Below are 12,572 nucleotides of genomic sequence, written 5' to 3' on the forward strand. Positions count from 1 at the left end.
ATGTTTGTGTATGTTTTAGGCAGTCACAGGCATAACCCCTCCAGCAGTGTCGTTAGGCTCTGGCGCAGCTCATTGAACAGCAGCCTTCCTGGTTGATTTTGCAAAGAGCTCAGGATGAATAAGTGCATATTGTTTGGAGTAAAATACAGAAGTCGTCATGTGCTGAACAACGTAACAATTTATCACATCACCTTTTGATTTATTACCTAAATTGGCGATCGTGTGGAAGGGGCATCTGAACTGCCACTTCCAGAGCAATTCTGGCTCACATTGGCCAGGGCCATACTTTGGTCCCCCTCCAGTTCCTTAGTTGTTCAACCCTGCACCATTGGTTCCTCCCTCTATCCCAGGTGTTGTGAAGCTAGGCAGTCATCAGACATCTCTCATGAATCGAGAGATCCAGTGGATCAAAGACTGCCTGCCACGCCCTTGAATGCCCCATTTGGGGCCTTACCACCACCAAAAGAACTTCCAGTAGCAGATCTTCGCCTGCAGACCTATTCAGAGGTGTAGTAGGAGACACACCCCTCCACCAGAGAAGCTAGTTGCTCCTAACCCTTTCCAGCCAGCAAATCTGAGGAAGGATTGTTCCATTGTTCAAAATGTTGAAAAAAGCAGTCCTTAATAGCAAATGTTTTAAGCAACCTGTTTGCTCTGTTTTTAGGGAAATTTCTGATAATCTGCCAGCACCAAATCTAAAAGGATCATTTTCTTGTACTTCAGGTATGTACTTTATACATAAGTATATACTAACGGTTAGACTATATATTAATTTAGTAGCGTTCATTGCACAGATCATGTACATTACAGCAGATGCTGCACAGTAATTGTATATTGAACATAACTAGTTTTATAGTTTAGCAAGTTCTTCCGTGGAAAATGCAGTTCTTTGGCACCTAAATTATATATATTTTAGGACCTACCCTGCTCTTTCAACTGCAATTTGTTTTCACTGATTTTAATATTGTGTATATATAAATTGTTGTAACCACCCTGGGACCTCTTGCTGAAGGGCAGATATGAAGACTCATCTAATAGTGAAACCTAGTTGTTTGTGTGTTTTCAGCTTTGCAAGAAACTACAATAGTTCAGTGCAGGCTAGCATTAAAAATGCTTTCAAGGACATAGTACATGAAGACTTGTTATATAGCTTTTTGTCTCTTTTAAGTATGCATGTGTAAGAGAGGTGTTTCTAACTAAATATTTTGAATCATCTTAGGTTTGTCTGAGCCACATGGAACTGTAGTGGTACCAAATGTCTGCATTGTACCATCAGAGAAGTTGTCTGCAAGTGCCAGGCGGCGCTATGAAGTTCAGGTATCATGAATGCAGCTCTCCTTTTAGTAGCTACCGTATTTTTCGCCCTATAGGACGCACTTTTTCCCCTCCAAAAATGAAGGGGAAATGTGTGTGCATCCTATGGGGTGAATGCAGGCTTTCTCGGGCTTCCTGCAGCTCTGCGCCACCCTCCGGATCCCGGCGCGAAGCCGTGCGGGGCTCCGGAGGGTGGCGCAGAGCTGCCTGGGCTCCAGGGCTTCCTGCAGCTCTGCGCCACCCTCCCGATCCCGGCGCGAAGCCGCGCAGGGCTCCGGAGGGTGGCGCGGAGCTGCCTGGGCTCCAGGGCTTCTTGCAGCTCCGCACCACCCTCCCGATCCCGGCGCGAAGCCGCGCGGGGCTCTGGAGGGTGGCACAGAGCTGCCTGGGCTCCAGGGCTTCCTGCAGCTCTGCGCCACCCTCTGGATCCTGGTGCGAAGCCGCGCAGGGCTCCGGAGGGTAGCGCAGAGCTGCCTGCATTCCGAAGCCTGGTGCGCACTGAAGAGTGCCCCTGGGCTTCGCGCACCTCTCCGCAAGGCTGGGGAGACCGGCGCGGCTCCCTAGGCTTGCAGATAGCAGGCTGTTCTGGGTGATGGGGTCGGGGGAAGCTCAGGCTTCCCCCGCGCCTGCCCCATGCCTGGGGAGGGGATTTTTTTTTTCTTTATTCCCCCCCCCCAAAAAATTAGGTGCGTCCTATGGGGCGGTGCGTCCTATGGGGCGAAAAATACGGTACATCGCAATGTTTCCGTAGCAGTGAGGTCTCACCACAAATGGCCTGTTTGTGTCAGGGACTCAGAAAAGAAGATCGGAAGTTGTCTTGCACCAAATCAGACTGTCACAAGTCAATCAGGCTCAGTACTTCTTACACCAGGATGAGAGACTCCAGTTCCCATAATTCTGGACAATCGGCCATGCTCTATGGGGCTGACAGGAGCTGGAGTACAGCAACACCTGAAGGGGCAGAGGTTCCCCATCTCTCGTCTACATTTACTAGTAGCGGCTCTCCAGTTTCAGACATGAACATTTCCCAGCCCTGCCTGGAGATGCCAGGGATTAAAGCCAAGACCATCTGCATGGAACGCAAATGCACATGGCTGAAACTTGCCACACGAAACCTTGCCTGCCAGGCTGCTAGTCGTCTTAAAATGCTTAGCTTCAAACTACAGTCGTACCTCAGAAGTCGAACGGAATCCGTTCCGGAAGTCCGTTGGAGTTTGGAAACCAAGGCATGGCTTTCCGATTGGCTGCAGACAGCTCCAGCAGCCAATCGGAAGCCACGGAACCTGCGTCTGACATTTGGGTTCCAAAGAACGTTGGAAAACCAGAACACTCACTTCTGGGTTTGCGGTGTTCAGGAGCCAAAACGTTCGACTTGCAAGGCGTTCGACTTCCGAGGTACAACTCTAATACATAGCCCTTAAGCCCCATCATTTCAGCAGGCTTAAGCATACTGAACTCCATCATGGTTTGTGGCTTCTGTTCAGGGTCATTCTGTTGCAAAATAGGTTGCCAGCAAGGTGCTTCACATTATTTCCAACTAGCGAATGTGATCAAGAGGCAATACTGACAACTTAAGTCCGTTGAATCTTCTTTGCTTTTAAATTGTTTTGAATAATAAATATAGAGGCATGTGTGCATCAAAATATCCATGATTATGAGAGACGTGCAATTCACATTGCCGCTCACCATCCTAGTGAATGGAGTTGTTTGGAAGGCTTTTTCAGGACAGAGTCAATAATATTTGCACACAAGGGGGAGCTGTTTTTATTTTAAGGATTTACCGTATTTTTCGCCCCATAGGACGCACCGGCCCATAGGACGCATCAAGTTTTTTTGGGGGGAAATAAAGGGGGGGGAATTTATTTTTTTCCCCCCAGGCGCTTGTGGGGCCGGCAGCAGGGAGAAGCGCTCTTCTCCCCGCCGCCCGCCTTCAGATCAGGTCCGGGGACAGCGGGGAGACGCACTGCGCCTCCCCACTGTCCCCAGAGCTTGCGGGGCTGGCGGCGGGGTCTCCTGAAGCCTGGAGAGCGAGAGGGGTCGGTGCGCACCAACCCCTCTCGCTCTCCAGGCTTCAGCGAAAGCCTGCATTCACCCCATAGGACGCACACACATTTCCCCTTCATTTTTGGAGGGGAAAAAGTGCGTCCTATAGGGCGGAAAATACGGTATACCCTGCCCTTTGAACACTTTAAACAATCTAATTTGTAGAATGCATTGTGTGGGTGGATGTGCAAGTGGATATGCAGTTAAACCCCCTGCACACCTGGCTGTTGAATGTTTGATATACATGTGGATTTTCATTTTGATGCTTTATGAAAACACTGTCACATGTAGCACAGTTCAGTGAGAGAGTCTTGGCTTGAGAGTACAGTGGACCCTCCGGATACAAACTTAATTCGTTCCAGGGGTCTGTTCACACCCCAAAAATTACGTAAATAGAGGTGTGCTTCTGCACACACACGGCGCATTTCAGCGCTTCTGCGCATGCGCACGGTGAAACAAGGAAGTATACAATTCCAGGTTTTCCATGGCTGTAACCCGAAGATTCTGTATCCAGAGGGATACGTAAGTAGAGGTACGACTGTATACAGTTCAACAGGATTGCTTGTTTTTGTTTTGATATGAAAAGGAATCATCCGCTTTGTCTGTATGTGCATCTTTAAAACCACATGTGATTTCCAGGTACAAACCAAACTCCAGACCTGCATTGCTACTCTGCAACAGAAAAGTGAAGTTGAAATTTTAGCAGTAAGTAACTTTGTTGTGGAAATTAAATGTATGCCACCTTGAGCTCCTTGGGAGAAACAGATGAGATATAAATGCAATAAATAAATTTAGGGGAAAACAGAGGAACAAAGTGTTCAAGTTATTATTCCCATTTCCCCTTTCCAATTTAATTTTATTTCCAAGACCATGCAGTCTTTAGAATTTCAAATTTAGATGAAAAATTTGAGAAGTTCAAAGTGGATTAACTCAAATGCAACTTGCTTTTCATACATATTACAAACTTACATTGATTTAATTTTTGTTTTTCCTGCAGGTGGATCTGCCGAAGGAATCTATAATGCACTTTTTATCATTAGAGGTAAAAAACAACAACTATGACTGTCTAGTTCTTAATGAAAGCCCATGCTAACTTAAATAGGCTTGAAATTCCCACTTGTCAGGTACAGCAAGGAAAGCAATATTTCCCTCTGTAGAATTTATGCCCACTTAGAGCCAAACATCTACAGAAAGGTTATGTATAACTGTCCCCACAACCCAATCTCCCCCTTTCCAAGTTTCCTGTCAAAACAGACCTGGACTTTTATATACACTACACTGTGGGAAGAGCTAATATCAACAATCAAGCTGACATTCTCAACACAGCGCACACTATCATACCAACATATTAGGTGCTCATTGTATTACACACCATTCCTACTCCACAATAAAATATTTGCCAGTTAATTACTATTTCCTCTTCTCAGTGTGATGCAGATGAACAAACCTTCTATTCAACTGTCAAACAGCTGATGTCACGATTGCCGAAACAAAGATACATTGAACTAATTTGCGATGAAATCCACAATATTAAAATGAAAAAAAGGTAAGCATACTTGTAAGCATGATTAGATGGCGTGGAATTCTCAGGGATAGTCAGATAAAGGCTCATTCAGTTCACAGGGTCCTCTCTTATTCCTCCCTGCCACAGGACCAGAAAGAGGGCTTCTGCAGTTTACTTGTGGCTTCAAAAAATCTCAGCTTACTGTTTTGTGCAAACCAGGAATCCTGGTTTACAACAAGCAACAGTTGCTTGGCTTGTTAAACCATTGGGCTGTATCCCAACAAAGTCATCACATTAGCATCAGGACTTCCTCTTCCCTTATACCCAATGCCAGTATGATGATTTGACAGGAAGGAAATAAAAGTGCAGCGTAGAACCTTCATCCATAAGAGTGGCTGCTGTATATGAACACAATTCATTCAGTGCCCTGTGGTCAGTATTGGAAGGAATAGAGTGTTTGTCAGCCAGTGAAATTAAGATGTCTACTTTCTCTTGTAAGAGCAGATTATCCAAGCTATTGAATATTCTAAATGACTGGGAGTAATACTTTAAATGTTCTGCCTTTTTCTTTCTTGCAGAGTGCCTGTGCTTATCCTCTACACCTACAGAGATGACTATTACAAAATTATATTTTAGTACTGAATGTTCAAAGAGAATGAACTGGAATACTACTTGGAACCAATACATACTTCCAATCACGCCAATGTGAAGAAATGTTTTGCGCACACTTCTTACAGGGACTGTGTTGGGACAACTTTTGAAGTATTAAGGATTTAGCTCCTGTGCCATACTTCCTTTACCTCCTTTAAAGCTGTAAATCTTTCTAGAATGTATTGTACAGTAGCCTTTTTTTTTATAAAGTCCTGTTTGATTATCTTGCTGTACTGCTGTCATTGTTTCAAGCAAAGCAGTGGGTGGAAGATTCAACTAGTGACTTAAACAAGAGTTTTCGTATCCATAGCACCAAGCCCTAGAATCTCAACAACCCCCCTTCCTTGTCTGAAGGAGTCTTCTCATTCATCACGAGCACATGGCTGCAATCTATAGTGGCAGAAAACCCTCCCCCTTATTAGGATCTAAATTGCTTTCTACTTGCCACTACTGCTGGCCCTGAACTTGAAGGGTGAAGAGAGTGGCCCTCAATTACTGCAGAGAACAAGCAGCAGAGGCCACAAGTTCCAGTTTTACCAAAAATTTCCTATACAGCACAGTAAGGAACCTGCCCTCTAAGCACTGTCTGTCTCATTCTGTTGGCAAAAATCCGCTACTGTAAATGGGAGTATTCATTGGGGATAGATCAGGGCTGACAAGGTAACATTTAGAGTACAGTGGTACCCCGCAAGACGAACGCCTCGCAAGATGGAAAACCCGCTAGACGAAAGGGTTTTCCGTTTTGGAGGCGCTTCGCAAAACGAATTTCCCTATGGGCTTGCTTCGCAAGACGAAAGCCCATAGGGAAATCTCCGGGGACCTCTTTTAAATGCTAGCGGTGGGGAGCAAAGCCTTTCCCCCCCCCCCCTCCAGCCTTCAGAAGAGGTCCAGGAAGGCTGGCAGGGGCGGAAAGGCTTTGCTCCCCAGCGCCGGCATTTTCCGCCAGCAGCGGCAGCGCTGCCGCTGCTGGCGGAGAGGTCCGCGAAGCCTGGGCATGCTGATGTCAGCACGCGCAGGCTTCGGCATGCCGGCCACTCTCCGCCAGCAGCGCCAGCGCTGCCGCTGCTGGCGGAGAGGTCCGCGAAGCCTGGGCGCGCTGATGTCAGCGCGCGCAGGCTTCGGCATGCCGGCCACTCTCCGCCAGCAGCGCCAGCGCTGCCGCTGCTGGCGGAGAGGTCCGCGAAGCCTGGGCGCGCTGATGTCAGCGCGCGCAAGCTTCGGCATGCCGGCCACTCTCCGCCAGCAGCGCCAGCGCTGCCGCTGCTGGCGGAGAGGTCCGCGAAGCCTGGGCGCGCTGATGTCAGCGCGCGCAGGCTTCGGCATGCCGGCCACTCTCCGCCAGCGCTGCCGCTGCTGGCGGAGAGGTCCGCGAAGCCTGGGCGCGCTGATGTCAGCGCGCGCAGGCTTCGGCATGCCGGCCACTCTCCACCAGCAGCGCCAGCGCTGCCGCTGCTGGCGGAGAGGTCCGCGAAGCCTTGGCCGGACAGCTTTTGAAGGCAGGGGGGGAGCAAAGACTTTCGCCCCCGCCAGCCTTCAGAAGAGGTCCAGGACCTCTTCTGAAGGCTGGCGGGGGGCAAAAGTCTTTGTCCCCCCTGCCTGCCTTCCCAGGGGCTTTTAAATCGCCCCGGACAGCGGAGAAGCCCTCCGCTGTCCCGGGGTTTTTTAAAATGCTGGGGGTGGGAAGAAAAGCCCTTGTCCCCCCCCCCCAGCCTTCAGAAGAGGTCGGGGGACAGACTGTCCCCGGACCTGGTCTGAAGTCGGTTTCCCTAGGAACGCATTAATTGATTTTCAATGCATTCCTATGGGAAACCGTGCATCGCAAGACGAAAAACTCGCAAGAAGAAAAAACTTGCGGAACGAATTAATTTCGTCTTGCGAGGCACCACTGTATCCCTATGAGGTTGGCCATGAGGTTTGGAATCCAACATCTGGAGGACTGCCGGTTAGCTGCCCAATTGACACCATAAGGACTGCTAAGCAATCTAGTTCTAGCTTGCTGAGAGAAGAGTCATACTAACAACTGTGACCCAAGTTCATCCATTTTAAATCCAGCAGTCTCAAATACAATGTAGGTTTCCTGTACACATCCAACCTATGTGTAAGCACAATTAGAAACCCGTAATACTGACTGTAATGGAATGTACTTTATACAAGGATAGTTCAGTACAGCCTCTCTTGAAATAGGTACATGTTCTTAAGAATGACTCCTGCTAATAGTTTCATCTAATTGAAGGAAGAAAGTTTTATTGTTCCTTAACCGCTCCAGCGGGAAGGTAAACGGCGTTTCCATGCGCTGCTCTGGTTCGCCAGAAGCGGCTTAGTCATGCTGGCCACATGACCCGGAAGATGTACGCCGGCTCCCTCGGCCAATAAAGCGAGATGAGCGCCGCAACCCCAGAGTCGGTCACAACTGGATTTAATGGTCAGGGGTCCCTTTACCTTTAAGTCATTGATGCATCTTAAATTTGGATTAATTGTTCTTCAAGAAGCTAGCAGCACTGGCTAGAGTTAATATTCTACCATTATTACCTGAAGATCGTTCCAGCAATGCACAATCTAAATCTTACTTGCCACACCACAATTAAGCAACAAAATAAATTTAACTTAATTGCCTTGTACCATGCTGCACAGGAGTTCTGTCAATGCAAAAGTATCTGTCACTGCAGCACAAATACTGAAAAAGGATGTTAAACACAAGCATACTAAAAGTGATTTAGAACAGGAGTCATAAACTGTTTAAAGTCAAGTTTTCAACGCAGATTGCAGCACAATTTCTTGTCAAATTCTTGTGGCTCACAAAGGTGTTGACCTCCAACTTAACTCCAATCATAAAAAAAACCTTGAAGCTGTTAATAAGAGAAACACCAAAGCAATTTTTTATCTAGTTTCATTTCTATTGCAACTTTTGTTGTACACTAGGCCTCATTTGATCAGTCTTAAAGACAGACAGAAAGTTTCAGTATAAGATGATTTCAAATATTAATCCTTTATTTTTGTACTATTTCACCCAAAAGATGGGTTCTCCCCAACAACCAACCACTCAGCCCAACAACAACTCAGAGCAGATACAAAATCCAACAGCATCTACAATATATGTATTGTGGTTCTATCCCACATATCACAATCCAAAGAGTGTTTTCAATTTAAGATGTCTAGATTCTGCCTATCCACCAGAAGTAAGGTCAAAAGTTAAGTAACAACATAAAGAAAAAACTGTTTACATGCTAGAATTCAGATCCACTGTAGGGGTAGAAACATTCTGCATTGTCACTGTGTTGCTTTGCTTTTCTTATTTTTGCTTTTCTTGTCTTTTTTCTTTAAACCGTCCATGTTAGCTCTGAGCAAATTTGAATAAGCCTGCAACCAAAACATTTCAGAGAATGCATTCAAATTCCATAGGATTACAAACAGTAGCAATTCATTTGCAGAATTAAAATATTGTAGTTAGAAGTGCCCATCTTTCTCAGAATGCCGCACTTCATTTATTGATTCTGTAATTTGAAGTTAATCCATAAAATGTTCTGAAATGGAAATGAATCCGGCATACACTTACCATCTGGAATTTGTTGACTTCCTTTGAACTCACCTATAAAAAAAGGCATATGTTATTTTAAAAATTACAAGATAAAATGTCAACAACCTCTTCAAGAACTAGTCCCAGTGACCACTGCTTTCAGCTGAATAAATCAAATTATAGTCTAATAAGGGTTAGAGCATCTTTGTGGTTTAATGCCATGAATTGAGCTTTGGGGAAACGGGGACAATTGCTTCTCAAAGAGCTTCAGATAGCAACTTGAAAGGTTATGGAACTGAAAAAAAGACTTCCCAAATGAATTTTTAAAGCAAGTCTCAAATTTTAAACTGCCATTGGCTAAATTCTCTTTTGCTTATTATGTATGCAGTGCCTTGGAAAGAATTGCACTAATCAATGTTGCAAGCAAATGGCATTCCTATTTATTGTGTTTTGCTGCTGTTCTTTTGTTTCCAGGTAACCTAGCAACAAAGGACTCTACCAATTGCTAATTTTGTGACTCTCCTTGCCAATGGAACTGCACTTTAATCCTTATGACAGTGGAACCATATAGTCTCTAGGATGAACATACTGAATCTACATGTAAACACTTAAAATAAGGTTGATTAAACATAATCTAATTTGCGACAATTAGCAAGTAATTTCTTGCCCACACTAAAAAGAAATTTCCATTTATCTTCAGTCATGTTTGGACCCAACTGAGTGAAGCCTATCTAGTACCTACCACTGTGCTTATCTTTTTCTTCCCATCTGTTGCTCTAAGAAGACATTTGTTGTCTACAGGTTCAAAGCCCTCAATATGGCCCTTTCGTGGGATGGGTCTTGTCCGACCATCATCTATATTAAACAGAAGCATTAAACATATATACATATACAACATCCAACGGTGGCAAAAGAACGCTGAAATGCAGGTTTGTACTTTTACAGCTTTGAAGTTTGTGTCGAAGATTAGGAGAATTCTGAATGTGGAAGCTGAGAAACAATAGTGTTGCTATGTTTAAATTGGACACAAACGTGTTTGTGGTTTTTTAAAGTGAACAATGGCTACGGTTAGATGCAAACAAACAGTCATCTCATCCCCCAATCCCACTAAGAGTCCCTCAAATATCTGGCTTAAAAGCAAACTGAGGAATAAGGGAAGGTATGGCCAACCTAGCCTAGTTTTTAATGAGTCAGGCATGGAGTGGAGGGTAGGAATCAGCTCAGAAGTGGCAGCAACGGACTGCTCAAAAAGATTGCTACTGCCACATTAATTCTTCCAACGACTCCACAGCAACCCCTTAGTTCTTTCTTGGGTACCTCCCCCCCAATATGGTTGCTCAGACCAGAATGTTTTTTTCCCTAAAAGTCTTTAAAGAATTTATTTGGCTTTGCTTTGGGGCTCCAATGTGCAAACAGCTGCGAGTTGAGGTTTTGTATTTACAGTGGTACCTTGGGTTACATACGCTTCAGGTTACAGACTCCACTAACCCAGAAATAATACCTCAGGTTAAGAACTTTACTTCAGGATGAGAACAGAAATCATGCTCTGGCGGCGTGGCGGCAGCGGGAGGCCCCATTAGCTAAAGTGGTGCTTCAGGTGAAGAACAGTTTCAGGTTAAGAACGGACCTCCAGAATGAATTAAGTTCTTAACCCGAGGTACCACTGTACTGTGCTAAAAGAGGATCTCATCAATTTTATACCCCCATCTACTGTTCTCTGCTCCTAACTCTAGGATGGAGCAGGCTATAGAGTAAAAGTGTGGTTGCTTCTTTGTAGACTTGGCTGGCAGAGACCTGCACTTAGGGTGGGAGCTCTACTGTAGTGGATGCCCAAAGTACAGGGCACTTCTGCAGGCACTTTTCCTGCTGGGGGCATTCTACAAAAGCTCAGAACAGGTTGTTTTGGATAGGGCACTGGAGACTTTGAATCTGTGTTAGGGACCTGATCAGCTGTGCTACCTGCTCCCTCCCTTCTGAGTTGGCAGGACCTAGGATGTGACAGTGTACTCACTGCTCTGCACCTCCCAGTCCCGCATTTAGAATTTCCTCAATCTAGCAAAAATAAAGCATGTATTAAAGAAGCTGAGAGCTACAGATAAGGGTTTTCTCTGACTAACCACACATTTTTCAGTTCTCATACATGCCCATTTCAGCATTACTTCATTTATGCTAACAACTGCAGTACAAACTGGCTCACGTCATGACGCTTTTTTTTTTTTTTAGGGGCGATATTGAAAAACAAAGTACTGGCATATCCACCATTCACAACTGCTGAAATAGTTAACATAATACTTACATTTCTTTAGCGTGATATAAACGCTACCTGTGCTCCTACATTTTTGAAACAATCTTGTAAGCTCCGTCAGAAACTGCAAACGAGAAACCCGTTTTCTGATTAAGAACAATCGCGGATGAATGACGTTTATGGAATTCTTAACACAATCAAGAGCTGGGAAACAACCCTTGTTTTCTTTATTTCCTTATTGCAGTTTCCAGTGACGCCATCCAATTGCAATGCCTGAATTTTTGGGTCTCTATCCCCACCTTCACAAAGCAGCAATTTATCAGGGCTGATAAATCCCTCCCTCCCCCCCCCCAGCCCCCAAAAGGTGGGAATCCTGGCTGGTCTTCGTTTAAGAAACCAGGGGCGATACGCCTGAGAAATAAATGGATCTTGGTTTAACTAAGCGAGGGTAACGCAACTCGGGGGTTCATTAAGCGAGCCAGGATCTCTGCACCGGAATCCTCACGACAGGCACTGCCACGTTCAGGAACTGCCATGCCGCCCCCCGTCCCCCCTGAGGCGGCCAAGCACAGAAAACGGGTGGGTGGACCCGGCCCGGCTCTGCCTACCCGGCCCGCGACCCCCAACTCAAGGGACCCAGGGCCAAGGGACCCAGGAAAAGGCGAGGCCACGGCACCTGCTCGCTCTCCAGCAGCACCATAGCCGGCTCCTTTGCTCGCTCGCTCAGCGCCTGCAAAAGCCCCGTCACAATTCCGCGGAGCGAAGGAGCGGCCCGGAAACGGAAGTGCTTCTCGCCGCCACGGAGGACGCAGCGCTCGGTGCGGCTAGAGGGGAAACCCCGCCCCGCTATCTGGCTCGTTGCTGCCCCCTCTCGGCTGCAAGCGGTACTGCTCCGCCGTCCGATTTAGCGCCGGAGGAGCAAGCCGGGGTTTCAAACGGAGCGACCACCGAACCTGTCATTTATAGGCTCGTTAAGGGAGGGTGAGGGCCGGATTTAGGTTTGATGAAGCCCTAAGCTACTGAAGGTAATGGGGCCCTTTATATGTCCAGCTGTCCTTTGTCAACAACAAATTCTCGATGTTTTTTGTGTTGAAGATATGCTATATGGTAATTTATGAACCTAATAGGTATCTAAAGCCATTTGCTACTGTTGCTGTATGTAGGTTTTATTTTATTTGTTTTTTATCTTATGTTTTGGAAATGTACATCCACTTTTTTCCCCTTTAATTTTTTTTGGGGCCCCCGAGAGAGTGGGGCCCTTAGCTATAGCTTGTTTACCTTATACATAAATCCGGCACTGA

General features: G+C 46.1%; 2 protein-coding genes across 2 annotated transcripts in view; one reads left to right on the top strand and one right to left on the bottom strand.

Moving 5' to 3' along the window:
• Positions 1-5,735, top strand: part of EIF2AK4 (eukaryotic translation initiation factor 2 alpha kinase 4) — a 41,558-nt gene extending 35,823 nt beyond the window's left edge. The window contains exons 34-39 of the mRNA XM_081207704.1: positions 665-723; positions 1,220-1,317; positions 3,997-4,062; positions 4,355-4,399; positions 4,785-4,903; positions 5,440-5,735. Coding sequence (XP_081063830.1) covers positions 665-723; positions 1,220-1,317; positions 3,997-4,062; positions 4,355-4,399; positions 4,785-4,903; positions 5,440-5,497 — 445 coding nt within the window. The 3' untranslated portion in view covers positions 5,498-5,735. The remainder of the gene's footprint in view (positions 1-664; positions 724-1,219; positions 1,318-3,996; positions 4,063-4,354; positions 4,400-4,784; positions 4,904-5,439) is intronic.
• Positions 5,736-8,479: 2,744 nt separating this feature from the next.
• Positions 8,480-12,104, bottom strand: SRP14 (signal recognition particle 14). Its single transcript, XM_081210758.1, has 5 exons — positions 11,948-12,104; positions 11,323-11,395; positions 9,769-9,881; positions 9,066-9,098; positions 8,480-8,869 (listed from the first exon to the last, which is right to left on the bottom strand). The coding sequence occupies exons 1-5, from the start codon at positions 11,969-11,971 to the stop codon at positions 8,780-8,782; spliced, it is 333 nt and encodes a 110-aa protein (XP_081066884.1). The 5' UTR covers positions 11,972-12,104; the 3' UTR covers positions 8,480-8,779.
• Between the last annotated feature and the right edge of the window lie 468 nt (positions 12,105-12,572).

This window comes from Podarcis bocagei (assembly GCF_964188305.1).
Source record: "Podarcis bocagei genome assembly, chromosome: 1".
Classification (NCBI taxonomy): Eukaryota; Metazoa; Chordata; class Lepidosauria; order Squamata; family Lacertidae; genus Podarcis; species Podarcis bocagei.